Raw genomic sequence first — 15,880 nt, 5'->3', positions numbered from 1 at the left:
TTATGGCGGGGTGGCCAGCTGGCCTCCTAACCACTTCACATGGCAGGGACTTCAGGATTCTGGTCATTGTCAATAACTGTGAGCCGCGGGACAGGCCCCCTGTGGCCGGGTCTTCATGAGAAATCAGTCACTTCAGACTGCTGGAAACTGATCCAATGGGTGGGGGGGATTGCTGCAGGAACCAAATAAAACCAGCTACCAGGCTCTCACTGCTACACTAACATCAGAAAGCAAGGCGCCATTGTCCACCTTTGACCTTGGCCATGTTAGTCTCCCCACCTCACCCCGCCCCACCTTCCGTCTCGGGTTCCTTACCTGTAACACAGAGTATCACAAGAGCGAGCATTTACTGTGTGCCTCCCAGGTGTCAGTCCCCTTCCCTTCTAAGCCCTGACCACTCCCGTCCTCCCATGAACCCGGTGCAAAAGGGACTCGAATCTGCCCATGAGAACCGTGCACAAACCTCAGCAGCCTCTCCCCGACATGTCCCTTGCAGCCCTGTGTGAGTGAGGCCCACCGTGTGTGGGTCAGTGCCCCGCGCTTTGAAAATCAGGCAGTCCGGGCACTGAGGCTCATGGCCATGTGTCCGTTTGTCACCGTGGGGAGTGAAAGTTGTCCCAGTCTACTCGTTGCCACTCCCTTGGAGCCTTCCTGATTGGCTCCATGATTTGCAAAGAAGAGGTTCCGTAGAGGGGCATGTGGCCTGCTCAGCCCTCTGTCCCCTACCCCTACCCAGCTTGCCTGGGACTGGCTGTGAGGGACCCCAGAAGAATAGTCACTGTCCCTGACACTGGGATCAATCAGGAGCCCAGACCCAGACAGGAAACAATTAGCAGAGAGCCGAGAAAAGCGAGTCATTGTGTCCATGATGGTGGGGTGCAGGAAGGCCACAACTGGTTTACAGGGCCTTGGGGTTGGCGTTAATTTCTTTAAGAGCACTCCGAAGACATCAGACACTGAGATTCCCTAGATGGGACCTTCTCCATCTGCTTCTTATTACGCAGACGCCCGTGGCCAGTCTTTGATCCTGGAACAGTCCTCCTGCGGCCCCCAGGCGGCCTTTTCTCCCCCTCCGTCCCCACCAGCCGCAGACCCTTCCTGGGGCTCGGCCTTCCGCTTCCATGACTCCTCTCCTCTGTCTCCTTTTGCAGAAATGGAAGCTCCACTCTCGGAGGCGCCGGGAGGCCCTCCCGAAGACGTCTCCAGGGTGCCACTGCCCGCCAGGTAAGGAGCTCTGTGAATAGCGGACAAGGATGGGGACAGGCGCCCGGGCCATCTTCACGGGTGTGCTGTAGCCGCAGCAGTTCAGAGCGTCACTTTTCACTTGAAAGATGGGGATGGCTACATCTGTGATGTTCACCTTCCCTCTGCGGGTTTCACTTATTCAAGCATTCATTCATTCGTCTGCTCCTCTGTGGGGGTGCGCGTGGGGTCGTGAAATCCCATACGATGAGGCGCGTGGCCACGTTCGAGTTACCATGGGGGCAGGGGCGGGTACCTGGCTCATCGAGTTCACGGTCGTGCCCCCAACTCCTGACACATAGTAGGTGTACGAACATGTTACACGGATGAATGGATTAGCCCATCCTTGTAAAACTTGCCTGCCTTAGCTGGATGGCTCAGGGTGCCGTATGTTCACTCCCCTGTGTCTAGGCTGTACCCATAAACACACACATGCACACAGAGTAAAGGCTGCAGTGTGATGTGGGGCTTCATCTGGACTCAGACCCTGCTTTTGCCCTTGACCTGCCCTCTCTGCTCTGGTCACTGGGGAGGATGCCCGTTCAAGTACTCTTCCTCTGCGTCTCACCCAGAGCACCCTGCTGGGCATTGGGTTTGATGGCACTGTCCACCATTAATAACGGTGACAAGTAATATCTCATGAGGACTTTTCTATGTTGCTGGCCATTATGATGAAGCTATGAGAGTGACAGATGGGCAAGCCTCACTGTTCCCATGAGTAACTGGAATGAACTGTCCTTCTTTGGAAGTGAGGAAGGAAGCTGCCAAAAAGGATTTAGATGGGGGGACACTTTGGAGTAATTGTAGAGGTCCTCTGCCAGCTCCAGGCAGGCCCCCTGCCACCCTCTGTGGGCACATGATGCCGGCAGGATCGCCCCAGGGCACAGGCTACCAGGGGCCCCGATAGTCCTCACCCAGGGCCCCCAGGCCAGGGAATGGAGGCCAACAGGTGGTGAACATATGGGAAACAGAGGACCCACATTCTCAGAAGAGTGAGGGAGCTGGGGTGGGAGTCACAGTTCAGGGCGCTGCCCAGGGATACAGTGGGGCCATGACGGGATTCAGCTGGCCCGTCGGGAGAGGGTCGCCCAGGTTAATTAAAAGGGTGTCCAAGTCCTGGGAAGTTCCCTCCCTCCCTCAGGGCCCAGGACATTGAGCCCTGGCATCTGGGAAAGCTTCTGGGAGAAGAATGCCAAGATTAATGAGATGGGATGAAGGAGAGGGAAGGGTAGCCAGGCATGGGCAGAGCACCTGTTAGCATCGGGCTTTCTAAGGCAGCGCGTGCCTCAGATAAACCTGTCCATTCAAATAGTATTTAGTGCCAATCCTGACTGCTAGGAAGCACTATTTCCATTATTTCCTCAATTCCTCTCAGACTCAAAAGATGTACAGAAATCCTATCAGACTATGCCTTGGTATGGGTGGGAGGGCATGGGCTACATATTTATGATAAGGCAGAGCCTTGACTTTCTCCCTCTCCATCCTGCTTGGGCTTCACGTGTCCTGTCCATCCACCAAGTGGGTATCTAACCAATAGGCATCAATTTTGTGCTTGGGAGAGTCTGACTCAGGAGGTCCTGGGAGGCTGGGAGGCAGGGAGGTTAGGGAGGGATGTGGCAGGAAGGAGAAAAATTCCAAAACTGCTTCATCTTGCCTCACTTCTGGGAGTCTGTAGGCACCCTGGGGTCTTAGGCAGGGAGAGGGAGGGATGCAGTGGAGAGCAGAAAAGCCTTGACACTGGTCCTCTGTGGAGAGCAGCCACCAGCAGGCACCCAGTTGGCAGGAGATGGGAGGAGAGCAACAGGGCTCCTGGGAGGGGTGTCCCGAGTGTTTGAGAATCACCCAAAGGGCAGTTTGGTCCAAATTAGAGGTCAGAGCCAGATGGGTAGCACCAGGAGAATTTAATCAGAGGACCTAAAATTGAGACAAGAACGGAAGAAGACTAAGATGTTCTCCCAGGTTCTTGGAGAGGCAGCAGGAAGGGACTGGAAGGGCTGCACAGAGAGGCATCTCAGACCGTGGAAGCATGGAGTTAAGTGCATCTGCTGGGATGGGCTAGGTCCCATTGGGTGGGTCCCTGCACCTGCCCCTTCTGCCTAAGCTGAGGGTTCTCACCACACCGTGAACTTACCTCCTTCACGCAGAAGGCTGCCCACCACGGGGCTGCCGAGCTGTCATAAATAATCGTGCTCACCACCATAGCCCCTAACCCAGCTCCTGCTGCATGCCAGAAACAGTACCACATACTTCTCGATGGATGACCTTCCAGAACACTCCAAACGGGCAGTGTGGGCTTTTGACGTTCTAAAATAATAGCAAATCTCCAAACCCAGGAGTAGAACGCCTCTCTCCCTCTTGGGTCTAAATGATGCCTCTCAGATTATTTCCTTAAGGTCAGCGTTTATAAACCACTTTAGGAACCACTTTGAGGTTCCTGATATTTGCAGAAAAACTTATACAACTGGAAAGTGCTACCCACAAAGCATTATAATTTTTGTCTTGCCAGCATCTGATTAGACGCCTGAACATAGTAGATGCTCAATGCATCTCGGGTAAAGGATCATCAATTATCCTTCCTGAGTGATTATATTCTTTCCTGTGTTCCCCCTTCGTCCTCTGGCTGGTTTCTGATACCCCGCCTTCCCACACCACACACCCCACCCCACCCTACCTCAAGCCTGCCCTGCATCTTGCCTGATGCAGATTTTTCACGGCTGCTGGGACACAACACATAAACATTTTCTTTTTCTGCCTCCTGTGGCCACTGGGATCCGAGCCTAGGATCCTGCGCCCGTGCCTGCCCCAGTCCACCGCTGTGGCTTGCTGGGCTAAGGCGGGGTCCTGGGTGTGTTCTTCCTAGTGGCAGCCTTGGGCCCCTGGATGGCCTCCAGAGGGTTCAGGACACATAATCATGGGCAGAAAACCCACCTCCTTCCCTTCCAACTCTGACCTCGCCAGCATCCTCCCAGGATCCTCCCTGTCCCAAAATAGCCATGCCCTTGCTGAGGTCTGGCTGCTCCTGGGACACATGCACTGAGTTCCACGGTTGTGCGCTGGGCCTGCAGGGTGCTGAAGGGTGGGGCTCGGCAGGACAGTCACAGCCTTCAGAAGTTCAGAGGAGTCAGCGTTGGCCATTCCTAAAGCATACAAACTGGTGGGACGGGAGAAAGGCGTTGGGAACCAATACGGGCACCGTGAGACTTCCCAGGCCACTTGAGAAGAAGAATACAAAGATGAGGGAAACTCCCGTTTCAGTCCCGGTTCTCAGTAACAAAGGAGGAGCAGGACAATAGAGCCTCCAGCCAGCAAGGAAGCAGCTCCTTCAGGCCCGCCACGCTGGGGCTGGCAGCGTGAGGGGTTTCACACGGAAGGAGTCACAGGAGTAGGTGGTTCCGCGGTGTGGCCTCATTTCTGAGGGGAGAGGAGTCTGGAGTCCCAGAGGTTCGGACTGCAACAGCGGGGGCGAAGGCGTGGCCTGCTGGGGTCTGTGCATTAGCACCTTAGCCGGCTGTGGTGCGGAGGATGGGTGAGCGGGAGAGAAGTTGCCCTAGCCTGGCTTGTGGGAAGGACCATGGCCATCCCCTGGCTCACGTGTGCGAATGAGAGGTGTGCGGCGTGACAGGGATCCCAGAGGAGCCTGGGACGCGGGGAGAACTTCACTGAGGAGGTGGCCCTGGAGGCTGGCAGAAGGGCGTCTGCTCAGGGTACAGACTCAGCTACCACCGCAACAACAGAGCTCGGACTACAGGGACTCCAACGAGGAGGAGGGGAGGTCTCTTCCTTAGCGGGTCAGAGGACAGTGGTGCCGCGCTGGGAAGGTGGCCTTGCTATCTCCTTCATGTGGCACGACGCTGGCATTGCTCTGTTCTCGCCATCCCCCGCTAGCGTGGAAGAGGACGGAGGCTGGGGCAATATACGCCCAAACCCTTAAGAGGGTGAGGGTGTGGGGGGGGGGAAATCCCAACATGCATCACTTCTGCTTGTATCCCATTGGCCAGCACTTAGTCACGTGGTTAAAGGCGGGGCAGCCATATACCCAGATGCAGGTCTGTCGCTGTTGGAAGCGGAAGAACAGATAATGGAAGAGCAGCTAACAGTCTGCATAGACGTCCTCTGCTGAGGCACCTGCATGGACAGAGGCTCGAGAAGAAGAAAAAGGCAGCGTATTTAGGAATGACCAGCAGCTGGAGGAAGCTGGAGCATAGAAGCAGTGATCTGAAATAAGGGTGGGAAAAGATGGCAAAGGGTCAGGCCGAGGAGTCCCAGCTCTCCCCCTTCTAAGACAGGGAAACGGTTTCCATCCTGAGGGTGATTGATTAGTAATGGCTGCCCAGGGTGTCCAGAGTCTGATTTGGAGGCTACATCCAGGCTCGGTGGAAGACGTGGTAATCGTTTGATGATGTCTGTTGTGGGTGCAGGCCCAGAGAGGTGTTACACCGTGCACTGGCTTTGTTACCCCTCCGGAGGTGATGTGGCATCAGAGAAGGATTGGGGAGCAGGAATCTGACCTCATCCAGTTCGTATTCTAGAGCAATAACTAACAATGACGTGGAGGCTGGCTTGAGGGCAGAGAAGCCCCTTCCAGCAGCGAAAGTTGGCGATTGGTTTTCAGGTTGGAACTGCCTCTCTGGGCTTGGTTATTTTCCATAGGTGGTAATAGCCGGTGTCCACCTGTCCTAAAGCCCTTTCTTTGTCTAGCCTTGCCTTGTTTGCCCTGGTGGCAGATTACCCCCTCCCCAGCAGCCTCAGGGCATTTTCACAGGCACTGACTATGGCCAGAGTTTCCATCCTAGACTGGGTCCCCCCACTTCTGTTGGACTGCAGCAGAGCAGACCCACAGCCATCCTCCCCTGTGGTTCTCCTTATTTTAGACTCAGCTAACCCAGAAAAGGGAGAATTTAGACCAAAGTGTCCCTGGGTGTCATTAATAAAGCAAAAAACTGCTGAGCTGATGGTCGTTAGGCAGAACATTTACACTAAAGAAATACCGTTTTCAGGTAAACTCTGCTTTATAGGCAAATAATTGATGGGTTAATTCTGAGTCATTCCTAGCTAATCCTTAAAGCACATCCCTGAGGGCCAGCCTGATGAGCCCCTCCTATTGGATTCCAACTCACCCTCTTTTCTGCCTTGGCCAGGCTTCTGTGCTGCTCCTCCCTCTGCCACCCCACCTCCTCCTTCTGCCTTTGCAGTCCCATCTCATGTCCCATCTGACCTCCCAGACTCCCAGGCTCCAACCCAGTGGCGGCATCAATGCCTCCTTCTTCACACACATACTCCGTCATCGCTGGGTCCTATCAATTCCACTCGACTGCTCAGAAACTATCCATGGCTCCCTAGTGCCCATACACCCCCTGCCCCTCCCCCCTCAAGTAATAAGGTCATTTGTTTCTCAAGCCTGGGCTCTGACCAGTCTCTTATTTTGCTGTACCCCTTGTCTTTCAGTAAAACCGACCTGCTCGTCTGCCTGTCCTGTTCACATCTGCTCATGCTGTTCTGACAACTTTGTTCTGTTTCTACCTGACAGACTCTTAACCCCTCCAGGCCTGCTACTGCATCCCCGCAGCTCCTTCCATCCTTCGCTCCTGCTCCTTCTCTCTGCTGTTTGGTTACCATGCTAACAGAATGCCTAATGTGTGCTCAGTGTGTAATCCGGACACAACCACCTACTGGGACAAGTAATGTGTCTTCGGATGGGAAGTGAAAACAGACCAGGAGGTATACACCTGTGAAGGATTCTCTTGGGCTGTGATCACTGACCATTTGATTTAGATTCTACAGGTATTTGACAGCAAAACTCAGCATGAGCCTCTTTTACACTGAGAGGAGACTCTGTGGGTTTTCAGGCAGGAAGAACCTTCAAACTCACCTACACACCACACCAGGCAGCCTCCGTGACATCTGCCCCAGGACATGGCACAGGTCGCCCGTCCTCAAAACGCACACCACTGAAGCCACAATCTTTTCCCCAAACCTGGCCCATAGCCAACATCCCCAGTCCCATCCCCAGTCCCAGGGAATGGGGCCGCCGCCACCACACAGGCTTGCACTTAGGCTGGAACCCAGGCTTTTCCTTCTATATCCCACCCACCACCAAGTCCCACTGATCCCACCCCACCCATTGCCTCCAGCCCCTCCAGCAGCACACCTGTTCCAGCTGCCAGGACCTCTCACCTCGCTCCCTGCAGGAGCCCCTCACAGCTCCCTGAATGGTCTTTGATAAACGAAATGCACAGCTCTACTTAAAGCCTCCTTTCATTCACCCTTAGGTTAAAGTTCCCAATCCCTAACGTGGCCTGCGGAGACCCTCAGGTCTTCCCGCCTGCCAGTGTCCCTGCAGCAGGCTCCCTGATGACACCCAGGTGCCAAAGCAGAGGCTGGAGGGAAAGGGAGCCAGGGCTGAACAAGAGCCAGGATGTTGTGCCTTAGAAATCAGACAGCCAGTCAATAAAGCTGAGACCCTGGGCTCCAGACACAGGCACTTCCTGTGGCCTTTTGGCTCCGTTTCAGGCAAACAGCTTGCCCGGTGGGAGGCCGGCTGTTACCTCCTGGAGGTAAGGAAGTCCCCAGCCAGGGGAGCCAGCATGGGAAGGGCCCCTCCTCCCAAGGCTGCCCTCTCAGCACTTGGGAGCCGCCTGGAGCATTCTCCAAAGTTCATTTCTTCCGCGTTTCCTCCCGAAAGCCCTGCCAGATCCCCAGCCCTCCTGGACAGCACTGATAATGTGTTTCTTCTAGATCGGCTCTGATAAGGCTCGCTGGGTGGTCGCTGGGATTTGCAGCAAAATAAAAATCAGGAAATGGAGGGTCCTGGAAAGGCAGTGTGCTGTGGCTAGAAGAGCCCTGGACTGGGCATCGGTCCCAGACCCTGAGGGACTCTGAGCAGGTCACATCCTCTCTCTGGTCCTCAGTTTCCTCATGTGTAAGGAGAGGCAAATAACGGGACAGTATCTGACAAACTGTGGGTTGGGCCCCACAGAGCTGCCCCTCCTGAGAAACCCTTACTCCCGCAGAAGGGAGGAAAGGGCATTCCTTGCGGCCTGTGTGCACTGCAGGGAAAAGGGAAAGGAAAGCCTAAATATTTGTCAGAAACACACATTGTGGGATGTGGGACGGTGGTACTTTCACCAACGAAATATCATATACAGGGAGCATGGATGAACTTGACCTCCAGGCCAAGCAGTGCCAAGGATGAACCTCATCCTATCAAGGGAAAAAAAGCAAATTACAAGACAATAGGTACAATACAACTCATTTATATAAAGTTGAAAAACATATAAAACAACAGGACACATTGTTCAGGGAATATATGCCTAAGTCCTAAGGGTATAGGGAAATGCACCCGAACGATAAGCATCACATTCTGGGGGGAGGAGGGACAGGTGGGGCTGCAGTCCCGCAGGGTTTGGCTATATTGGTAACTCTTTTTTCTTTCTTTTTAAATATTTTATTTATTTATTTAGAGAGAGAGCATAAATGGGGGAAGGGCAAAGGGAGAGGGAGAGAGAGTCTCAAGCAGACTCCACATTGATCACGGAGCCCAACGTGGGCCTCCATCTCACGATCCTGAGATCACCACACAAGCTAAAATCAAGTGGGACACTTAACCCACGGAGCCACTCAGGAACCTCAATGTTGGGAACATTTAAGCTGAATGGAGGACATGCCAGGCTCATGTTACCTCTTGGTAACAACTTCATTGAGATACAATTTTTCTATAAAATTTATCCATTTGAAGTGTGTAATTTGGTGGTTTCCAGTCTGTTCACAGAGCTGTGCAACCCTCACCACAATCATGTTTAGAACATTTCATGACCCCAGAAGAAACCCTGGACCCTTTGTCTGTCACCCTCACATCCCCACTCATCTGCTTCCTAGTTCTATGGATTTAGTGTAATGTTTGCAAGGTTCATCCATGCTGTGACATGTAACACTCCTTCATTCCTTTTTATTGCCCAGTAATAGATTATATTATGTTTATAGTTCTTTGTCTGAAATATTTCAAGATAAAACATTATTTAATCATAAGGCTGAATAGAGGCTGTGGATAGAGGAAGTGGGAGGAGCCCTTCGGGCTTGACTCTAACTAACTGGCGTTCTCCACTAATAAGGATGCGATGATGCTTGGGGCTTAGATCCCATGTGTCGCCAGCCCTACCAGGACCCAAGTCCACGGGGCCAAACCCGGCTCAGCTGGACTCTAACACCCAACACCCTCCCCTCCCTGATGCTGTGCTGCCCTCTTTCCCCTCCTCTGCCTCGCTTTCTGTCCCCACCTCTGTGACGTCTCCTGTGACTCTCCCAGGCACAACTGGTGGCCTTTCCTTCTGAGCACCCCCCCAGAGCTGTGCTCCCACAGCAATTCGGCCCCACTGCAAAGGGACAGCCGCCAGCCCTGCAGGGTCCTCAGCTTTCCTGAGCATCTGCTTCTGCCATCGCAGCCTGAAGGTGCCCGTGCCTGCCTGCTGGGCTGGAGATGCAAGTTCCCTGGAATAAGTCACGTGTCCGTTATGCCTCGTCCTGTCTAGTTCAGGACAGGCTTTCCCCACTCTGACTCCTGCATCACAGGGACTGGTTCTGGCAACGTTGTGCCACCTGTCAGGAGGAGCGCTCACCGGGTTCAGTGGCAGTGGTACCCCCAGGAGCCGCCCGAGGAGAGGCAGGCTAACCCAGCAGCTACGAGTGTGGGCTCTGAGTTCTGGGCAACCTGGGTTCAAATCCCAGTCATCCTCTTCTATTCCATATGAGTCACGGGGACCATGGATGAGTTAGCCCTTCACGTCACGTAAAGTGGGGGTGAGGCTAGCACCCACCTCGCCAGGATGCACACAGGGTCTGACGCATACGTGGCTCGAAACGATTGTTAGTTGCCGTGATGGGGATGGTTGTGTTGAGTGGGAAAGTGTTCTGGTGAAATGAGGTCATGGGGAGAAGTTACAGCCTCCACACAGCTGCACCCAGCCACGTGAGGTCCTGGAGGAGAGTGCCACGTCATGCCACTGAATGTGGTGGGGAAACGTGACTCTGGTTGCCAAAGGCATCAGCTCGCTCCTACTTCCCTCTCTGCCCTGCTGGAGACAAAATCATTCCAACACAGTGGAAAATTCTGGATGTTTCTATCCACAGGACAGCATGCAGGGCTCTGCAGGGGTTGCAAGATGGGTGAGACGCAGGCCTGCCCTCAGAGAGGGCTATGGCGGCCTTTTCCATGGGGCAGGAGACCCCCGTGTGAACCCCAGCTCCCTGGGCCTCGCTCTTCAGCATTAGACAAGCCACTAATGCTTCTGAGTTTCCATTAGCTCATCTCTTACATATAAATAATGATCTCACAGGGTTACTCCAAGAATGCTCGGTCAACTCTGGAGTCCCACACCATGGAAGATACTGGAGGAAAAGCAGTAAAGCTTGCCCACAATGTAGTTACTGAGTGGGATGTAGGCTGTGTGAGGGCTGGGGGACACAGAGAGCCATGGACTGTGGCAGAGGGAGGGGTAGTCGCAAGTCGGGTGACGGTTGGTTCCTCAGATGTTTGAGATCACTGCCGCTACCATGGGTCAGAGGACCTTGCAGATGAAGTTTATGATGAGACTCACGCTCCCAGCACGTCACTGCATCCAGCCACAGCCTGGAGCAGGAACCAGTGGGCAGTGGGACTTTTCTGAAAGGTCATGTTCCTGCTCCTTACCCATACAGAGGCAGGCTAACAGCTTCGCTGTGTCCTGAGAGGGAAACGAGCCACATTTGTAGCAGCTGTTGCTTGGGGGTGTGGGTGCATCTGGAATTTTGCAGAAACTCCAAAGAATCAGGGATGGTTGTCTGGGGGGGGGGAGGGGCGGACTCACAGGTGGGCAGCAGTATCTGCTGTGTGTCCACTTCTCCCTGTCTGTCTACCTCCCTGTGTCCGAGAGGCCAGCAGAGGAGAGCAGGAGAAAGAAGAAACTATACTTCCCGGGGTCTCAGAGAGCCATCCACGCCTATGATGATTCCACATGTTTGCAGCAGACACTCAGCTATCAGTCTTTCCCTTAGGACCTGCCCTTTGAGAGCAGACACCATGGCCAGAGGTATCAAGTGAACCCCCACCTTCTACTTCCTAACCCCAGCCCAGCAGAGGCAGGCCACACCCCAGCGGCCAGACTTCTGGGCTGACTATATACCCGTGACGGATCTGGGCTGCCTGTGGGCTACATCAGCAAGTGACCTTGACCCACAGAGGGTTATCAGCTGCTCAGTGCCCTGGGGACACCCAGTGAATCAGAGTCCCTCATGTCCAGGGTTAGGTAAATGCTAAACAGGGCTGGAGAGTGCAAGAGAAGGAGTGATCACTTTTAAACGGAGGAATCAAGAAAGGCTTCGCAGAAGAAGCAGCGTTTGAAGCAAGCCCTGAGAGACAAGTAAATCGTCAGTAAATAAAAACGCACATAAAGACATCGTGAGCTAAAGGAACAGTATAGAACAAGTGCAGGGACATGAGGAAGAGGCTTTTCCGCTCCCTGCCCACTCTGGGAAGGGAGGAATGATCCAGAATGACAGTAGCAAGCTCCCACGGAGGGACGGAGTAAGAGATAAGGCTGGAAAGAAAAGTTGGGGCGAGGGAGGTGGCCCCAGAGGGGGTTGGACATCACCCTGAAAAGGCCATGAGGGTCTCCAGGAAAGGAAGGGACGTGATCCACCTGTGCAAAGCTGTTGCTGAGAATGAGCTAGAATCAAGGAAGGAGCCAGGAAGAGGCCACATGGCCCTACTAAGAGAAGACACGGAGTAGCATGCAGGAGGGGCCCAGGGGGCGGGGTGGGAGGGTGGTAAAATCGCAGAAGGAAGATGGGCACGTGTTGACTATCTGGTATACTTGGGCAAGGGACAGCATAAGGCAGGGTTGAGCCTGTGAGCCCAGGTAACTGTGAATGACCCCGCAGGTATTTACATTAGGAGAGAGCATCATACAACAGAGAGCAGAGAGTGTCTGCAACACAGTAGAGCTTGCAAGCGGTCTGGGGGGTGGGGCCGCGGTTCTCCCTGGTTCAAAGCTGAGTCCACTGAGCCTCCGATGTCTAGGGACCACACAGGGGCGATGGCTGGGAGACGGAGCCAGGACTCAAGCCCAAGGCTTTGTGGGCTAGTGCCCTTACCCACAGGGAGAGAGCCGAGGGCCGGCAGGGGGAGAGGAAGGATGCAGAGCTCTATGCTGGAGCATCTGGGGGTGGGGCGGTGGGGGAGGCAGGACATCCCTTGTGGAAGTGCTGAGGGCCCTGGGAGGGCTCATCCCGGGGACAGTGGGATAGGAAATCTCTGATCCTTTGGTCTCAAAGAAACTCTGTCTGGCTGGCTGCTGAGGTCGCTGCTCAGGGCACAGAGGGGGCAGGGGCATGTTTTGCTGGAGAATCACTCCTCCCATGCCAGCTCCGGCCCCACGTGTGCCGAGCCAGGGTCTTGCGCCAGGCTGCTGAGGGCGGAGGGGCTCCCAGCCTCAGACTCCACGGAGGGTCCCCAAGTCTAGCCTCTGCCTATTCTGCCCTGCAGGGTCCCAAGGGACAGCTCTTCCCTAGTGTCGCCAGAAGAATATCAGGGCCATTTTACAGAAAAGGGGCAGTCAACAGGAAAAGCCAGTGGCCCTTAGAAGGGACTAGAAGGTGGGATATGCTGGGCACATGGCTGCAGCCCCCTATTCCTCGTCCCGATGCTCTCCGGTGCCCACACCATCCCAGGCTGCCCCCATGCCTGGACACAGCCCAGCCAGCCCCCCACCTCGGAGACTACCTGGCAGGTTCCTGCTCCCCTGTTGGGGCGGCCTGGGTGGTCTCTGATCCAGCCAGTGTGATGGCCCGCATCATGCCGTGTACACCATATGTCCTCCTCCCCTCGCCTCTCTGAGGTGCAGGATCCCGTGACCATGATTTCCAGAGGAGGACCCTGAAGAGGGCAGAGTGTTCCCATCAAGGATCCAGGGTCAGGCAGCCACAGGTCTGGGACTGAAAACCAAGTCCCAAGTATCCGAAGACGCGTACTTCTGATGCATGTCCTCCAGGGTCCGTCCCTCCACCGGCAGAGTGCTGCCCTGGGCCATGGCAAGCAGACGAGGACTTAGCAATGGCCGGCACTCTCGTCCAGGGAGGCCGTGCCCGATGAGGCTGGAGGACATTCGTTAATAGAGGCGACGATGCACGTCTGTGCCTGGCGCCGTTCTAAGTACCGTATCCCATTATCTCGTGGAAGTCTCTCGCACGTACGCTACATGGCAGATACAATGGCTATCTTCATTTTACATGGAAAAAGGACTGAGGCCCAGAGAGGTGTGACAGGCGGCCAAGGCGCAGAGCTGGTATGTGCTGGAGCCACGGCGATTCCCCGCAGAGAGAACCAGAGGTCAGAGGCAGGCTTCCTTTCCCTGCCTCTTTGTCTCCGTGTCTTTCCATCACTCTCTTGACAAACAGCTCTTGAGCACAAGCTCTGTGCCCTGCCCTGTCCTCGGGAGACAAAGGGGAGCTCACAGTCCGTCTAGAGAGATGCACAGGTCGAGCGGCGGCTACAGAAACCTAGGGCACAGATGGGGCAGGTCTGCTGGTGGGGGCAGGTGCGTGCCTTGCGAGCCGTCCAGCGGCCGTCCTGGGCCCAGCCCTGGGATCCCAGCCCCTGGGAGGTGGGCCACGGGCCAGGCAGACACCCACATGGCTGATGGTGGCCTGCACAGCTGGCCTTTCTACTTAAGGCCCCAGGGCCCTGGGCACTCAGCCCCCAGATGAAAAACAGGGGAGGCCCCCAGCACCAACCCCCCAGAGGGGAGTTGGCTGGGCATGCAGGGGTGTGGCAGAGGTTGTGGGGGTGGGGTACAGGGCAGACAAGAAAGGAGGCGAGGATTACAAAAGGCTCAGACCCTCCAGAAGCTGAGTGGCAGCAGGGCTGGCTGTGGGCCTGCCTGTCATTCTTTCTAGCTCACTTCACAATCTTGTTTTCGGACTTACTGCCATACCCTCCAGCCTCTGCCATCTGTCTGTGTAGGACAGGTAGGACAGAGCCGGGGACTGTGGGTGTGTCTCGGGGTGGGGGACAGGGGTGCAGCTGAAAGAGCCACAGGTGGCTTAGCTGGGGACACTTCCACCCAGCAGAGGCCCTGGGGAGGCTCCGGGAGGCAGGGGTGGGGGTCGAGCCAGCCCGCCACCTCAACCACCCAAGTGGGTTGGAAACGTGATGAGCTGAGCCTGGCGGGGAGCCCTAGGAAAATGCCCAGCAAGAGACGGGTATATAAGTGGCTGCTGTCTCTCCACATAGTTATGTGAGCCGTCATGGCGTGGTGTGGCCGGCTCCCCACGACAAGCCAGCAGGGAGGGCGGGGCAGGCCCCAGACGTCCTAGGAACAGCGTGGCCGTGTGCCTGCGCGTGGGCACGGCGGGCTGACCCATCTCTGTCCCCAAGGCTCCGGGCTGCCCGGGGCTCGAGGGCTTTGGCAGCCAAAACTGCCCCCCTTGTTGCCCTTTAGGCCTGGAACCTGGTGCCAGTCCTTCTCATATGAAGAATTTCCGTTCCCGCATGGTGCTCGTGAGTCTGGGCATGACAGCCTTACGCATTAATCACGGCTGGCGTTGGTTCGGGCTGATGGGTCCCGCGTTCTTAGAGTTCCAGACGCTTGACAGCATCACCCCTGGCTCTCTTGTTCTTTGCTCCTTGGCACTCAGAGGCAACGACCAGCACGTGATGCTCTGTTTTTACCTCAAGGAACAGGGGGTGAGAAAGGGGTTGATGATTCCCGGGGCTGAATGTGCACGGAGTCTGAGACATGGCACTAGAAGTCCACAGAGGCCTTTCTGGCATTGCTCTTATGTTGTTATCTTGAAGTTAGGTGCCCCTTTCTCCTACGAGGGCCATGTTTGGGATAATCGAGTTTCCTTTCTGCTTAATCAAGGTTGTGTGCCTCCATGATGCCCACGGTGCCTCATTTTTGATGGGTATAGATTATTCATTTCCTGTTTCCACTTCAGCCCTCCGTTTCTCCTTCACCGACCATGCGAGAGGACTTGACTTTGGAGAGTCTGTTCAGTTCTAGAAGAATACAGCTCCCAACACGTACAGTTACAATATTGGTGTCTGCCCGTGTGCTCCCCAGCTTAGCTGAGGGAGATACGGGGAGACCAAGCCATGGGTTAGGAAACTTTACTCTGGGGTTGGGATTGGCCTCAGTGTGCATCCCAGCAAGCCCTCCGACCCAGTGTGGAGCGGGTGTGCCCCCCCAGTCCTGCCAATGCCCCGTGCCGCCCGAGGTGCCCCCTGCCGTCCCTCTGGTGAGCGTGGGGCAGCTGTACAAGGGACACGCATGCCCCTTCGGGATGTGAAGTCCACTGGTGACCATTCGTCCATCTTGCAGTGGGAGAGAAGGAGGGCCCGAGAGGGCAAAAGGAGCTCCCCCTAACCTACACAGCCACCTGGAGACTGGAGACGGTCCGCATTCCTGCTGAACTCATTCCACCGCATCCTGTCCCCCAAATGGTCCCCAGAGCCACCGCTGGGGTCACAGGGAGGTGGTAGTTTTGCAGAAATGAAGACAAGGCTGAGGGATAGAGAACAGCCCGTGGCCAGTATCAGCCATCGCCACGGGACCTTGCTGCCTCCCAAGGCCAAGAGCTCCGGCCAAGTTGGGTGTCTGGTTCCGGA

At 55.3% G+C, this 15,880-nt stretch overlaps 1 protein-coding gene across 12 annotated transcripts in view; it reads left to right on the top strand.

Annotated features, from left to right (window-relative positions):
* The window catches only part of COL13A1 (collagen type XIII alpha 1 chain), a 140,542-nt gene that overhangs the window by 14,394 nt on the left and 110,268 nt on the right, over positions 1-15,880 (top strand). For all 12 annotated transcript variants that reach the window (XM_032841367.1, XM_032841380.1, XM_032841414.1 and 9 more), the window contains exon 2: positions 1,152-1,224. In XM_032841367.1, coding sequence (XP_032697258.1) covers positions 1,152-1,224 — 73 coding nt within the window. The remainder of the gene's footprint in view (positions 1-1,151; positions 1,225-15,880) is intronic.

This window comes from Lontra canadensis, unplaced genomic scaffold (assembly GCF_010015895.1).
Source record: "Lontra canadensis isolate GAN:19392208 unplaced genomic scaffold, GSC_riverotter_1.0 scaffold3, whole genome shotgun sequence".
NCBI lineage: Eukaryota > Metazoa > Chordata > Mammalia > Carnivora > Mustelidae > Lontra > Lontra canadensis.
The sequence above is the reverse complement of the archived record's forward strand: the minus strand, read 5'-3'. Positions and strand labels throughout refer to the sequence as shown.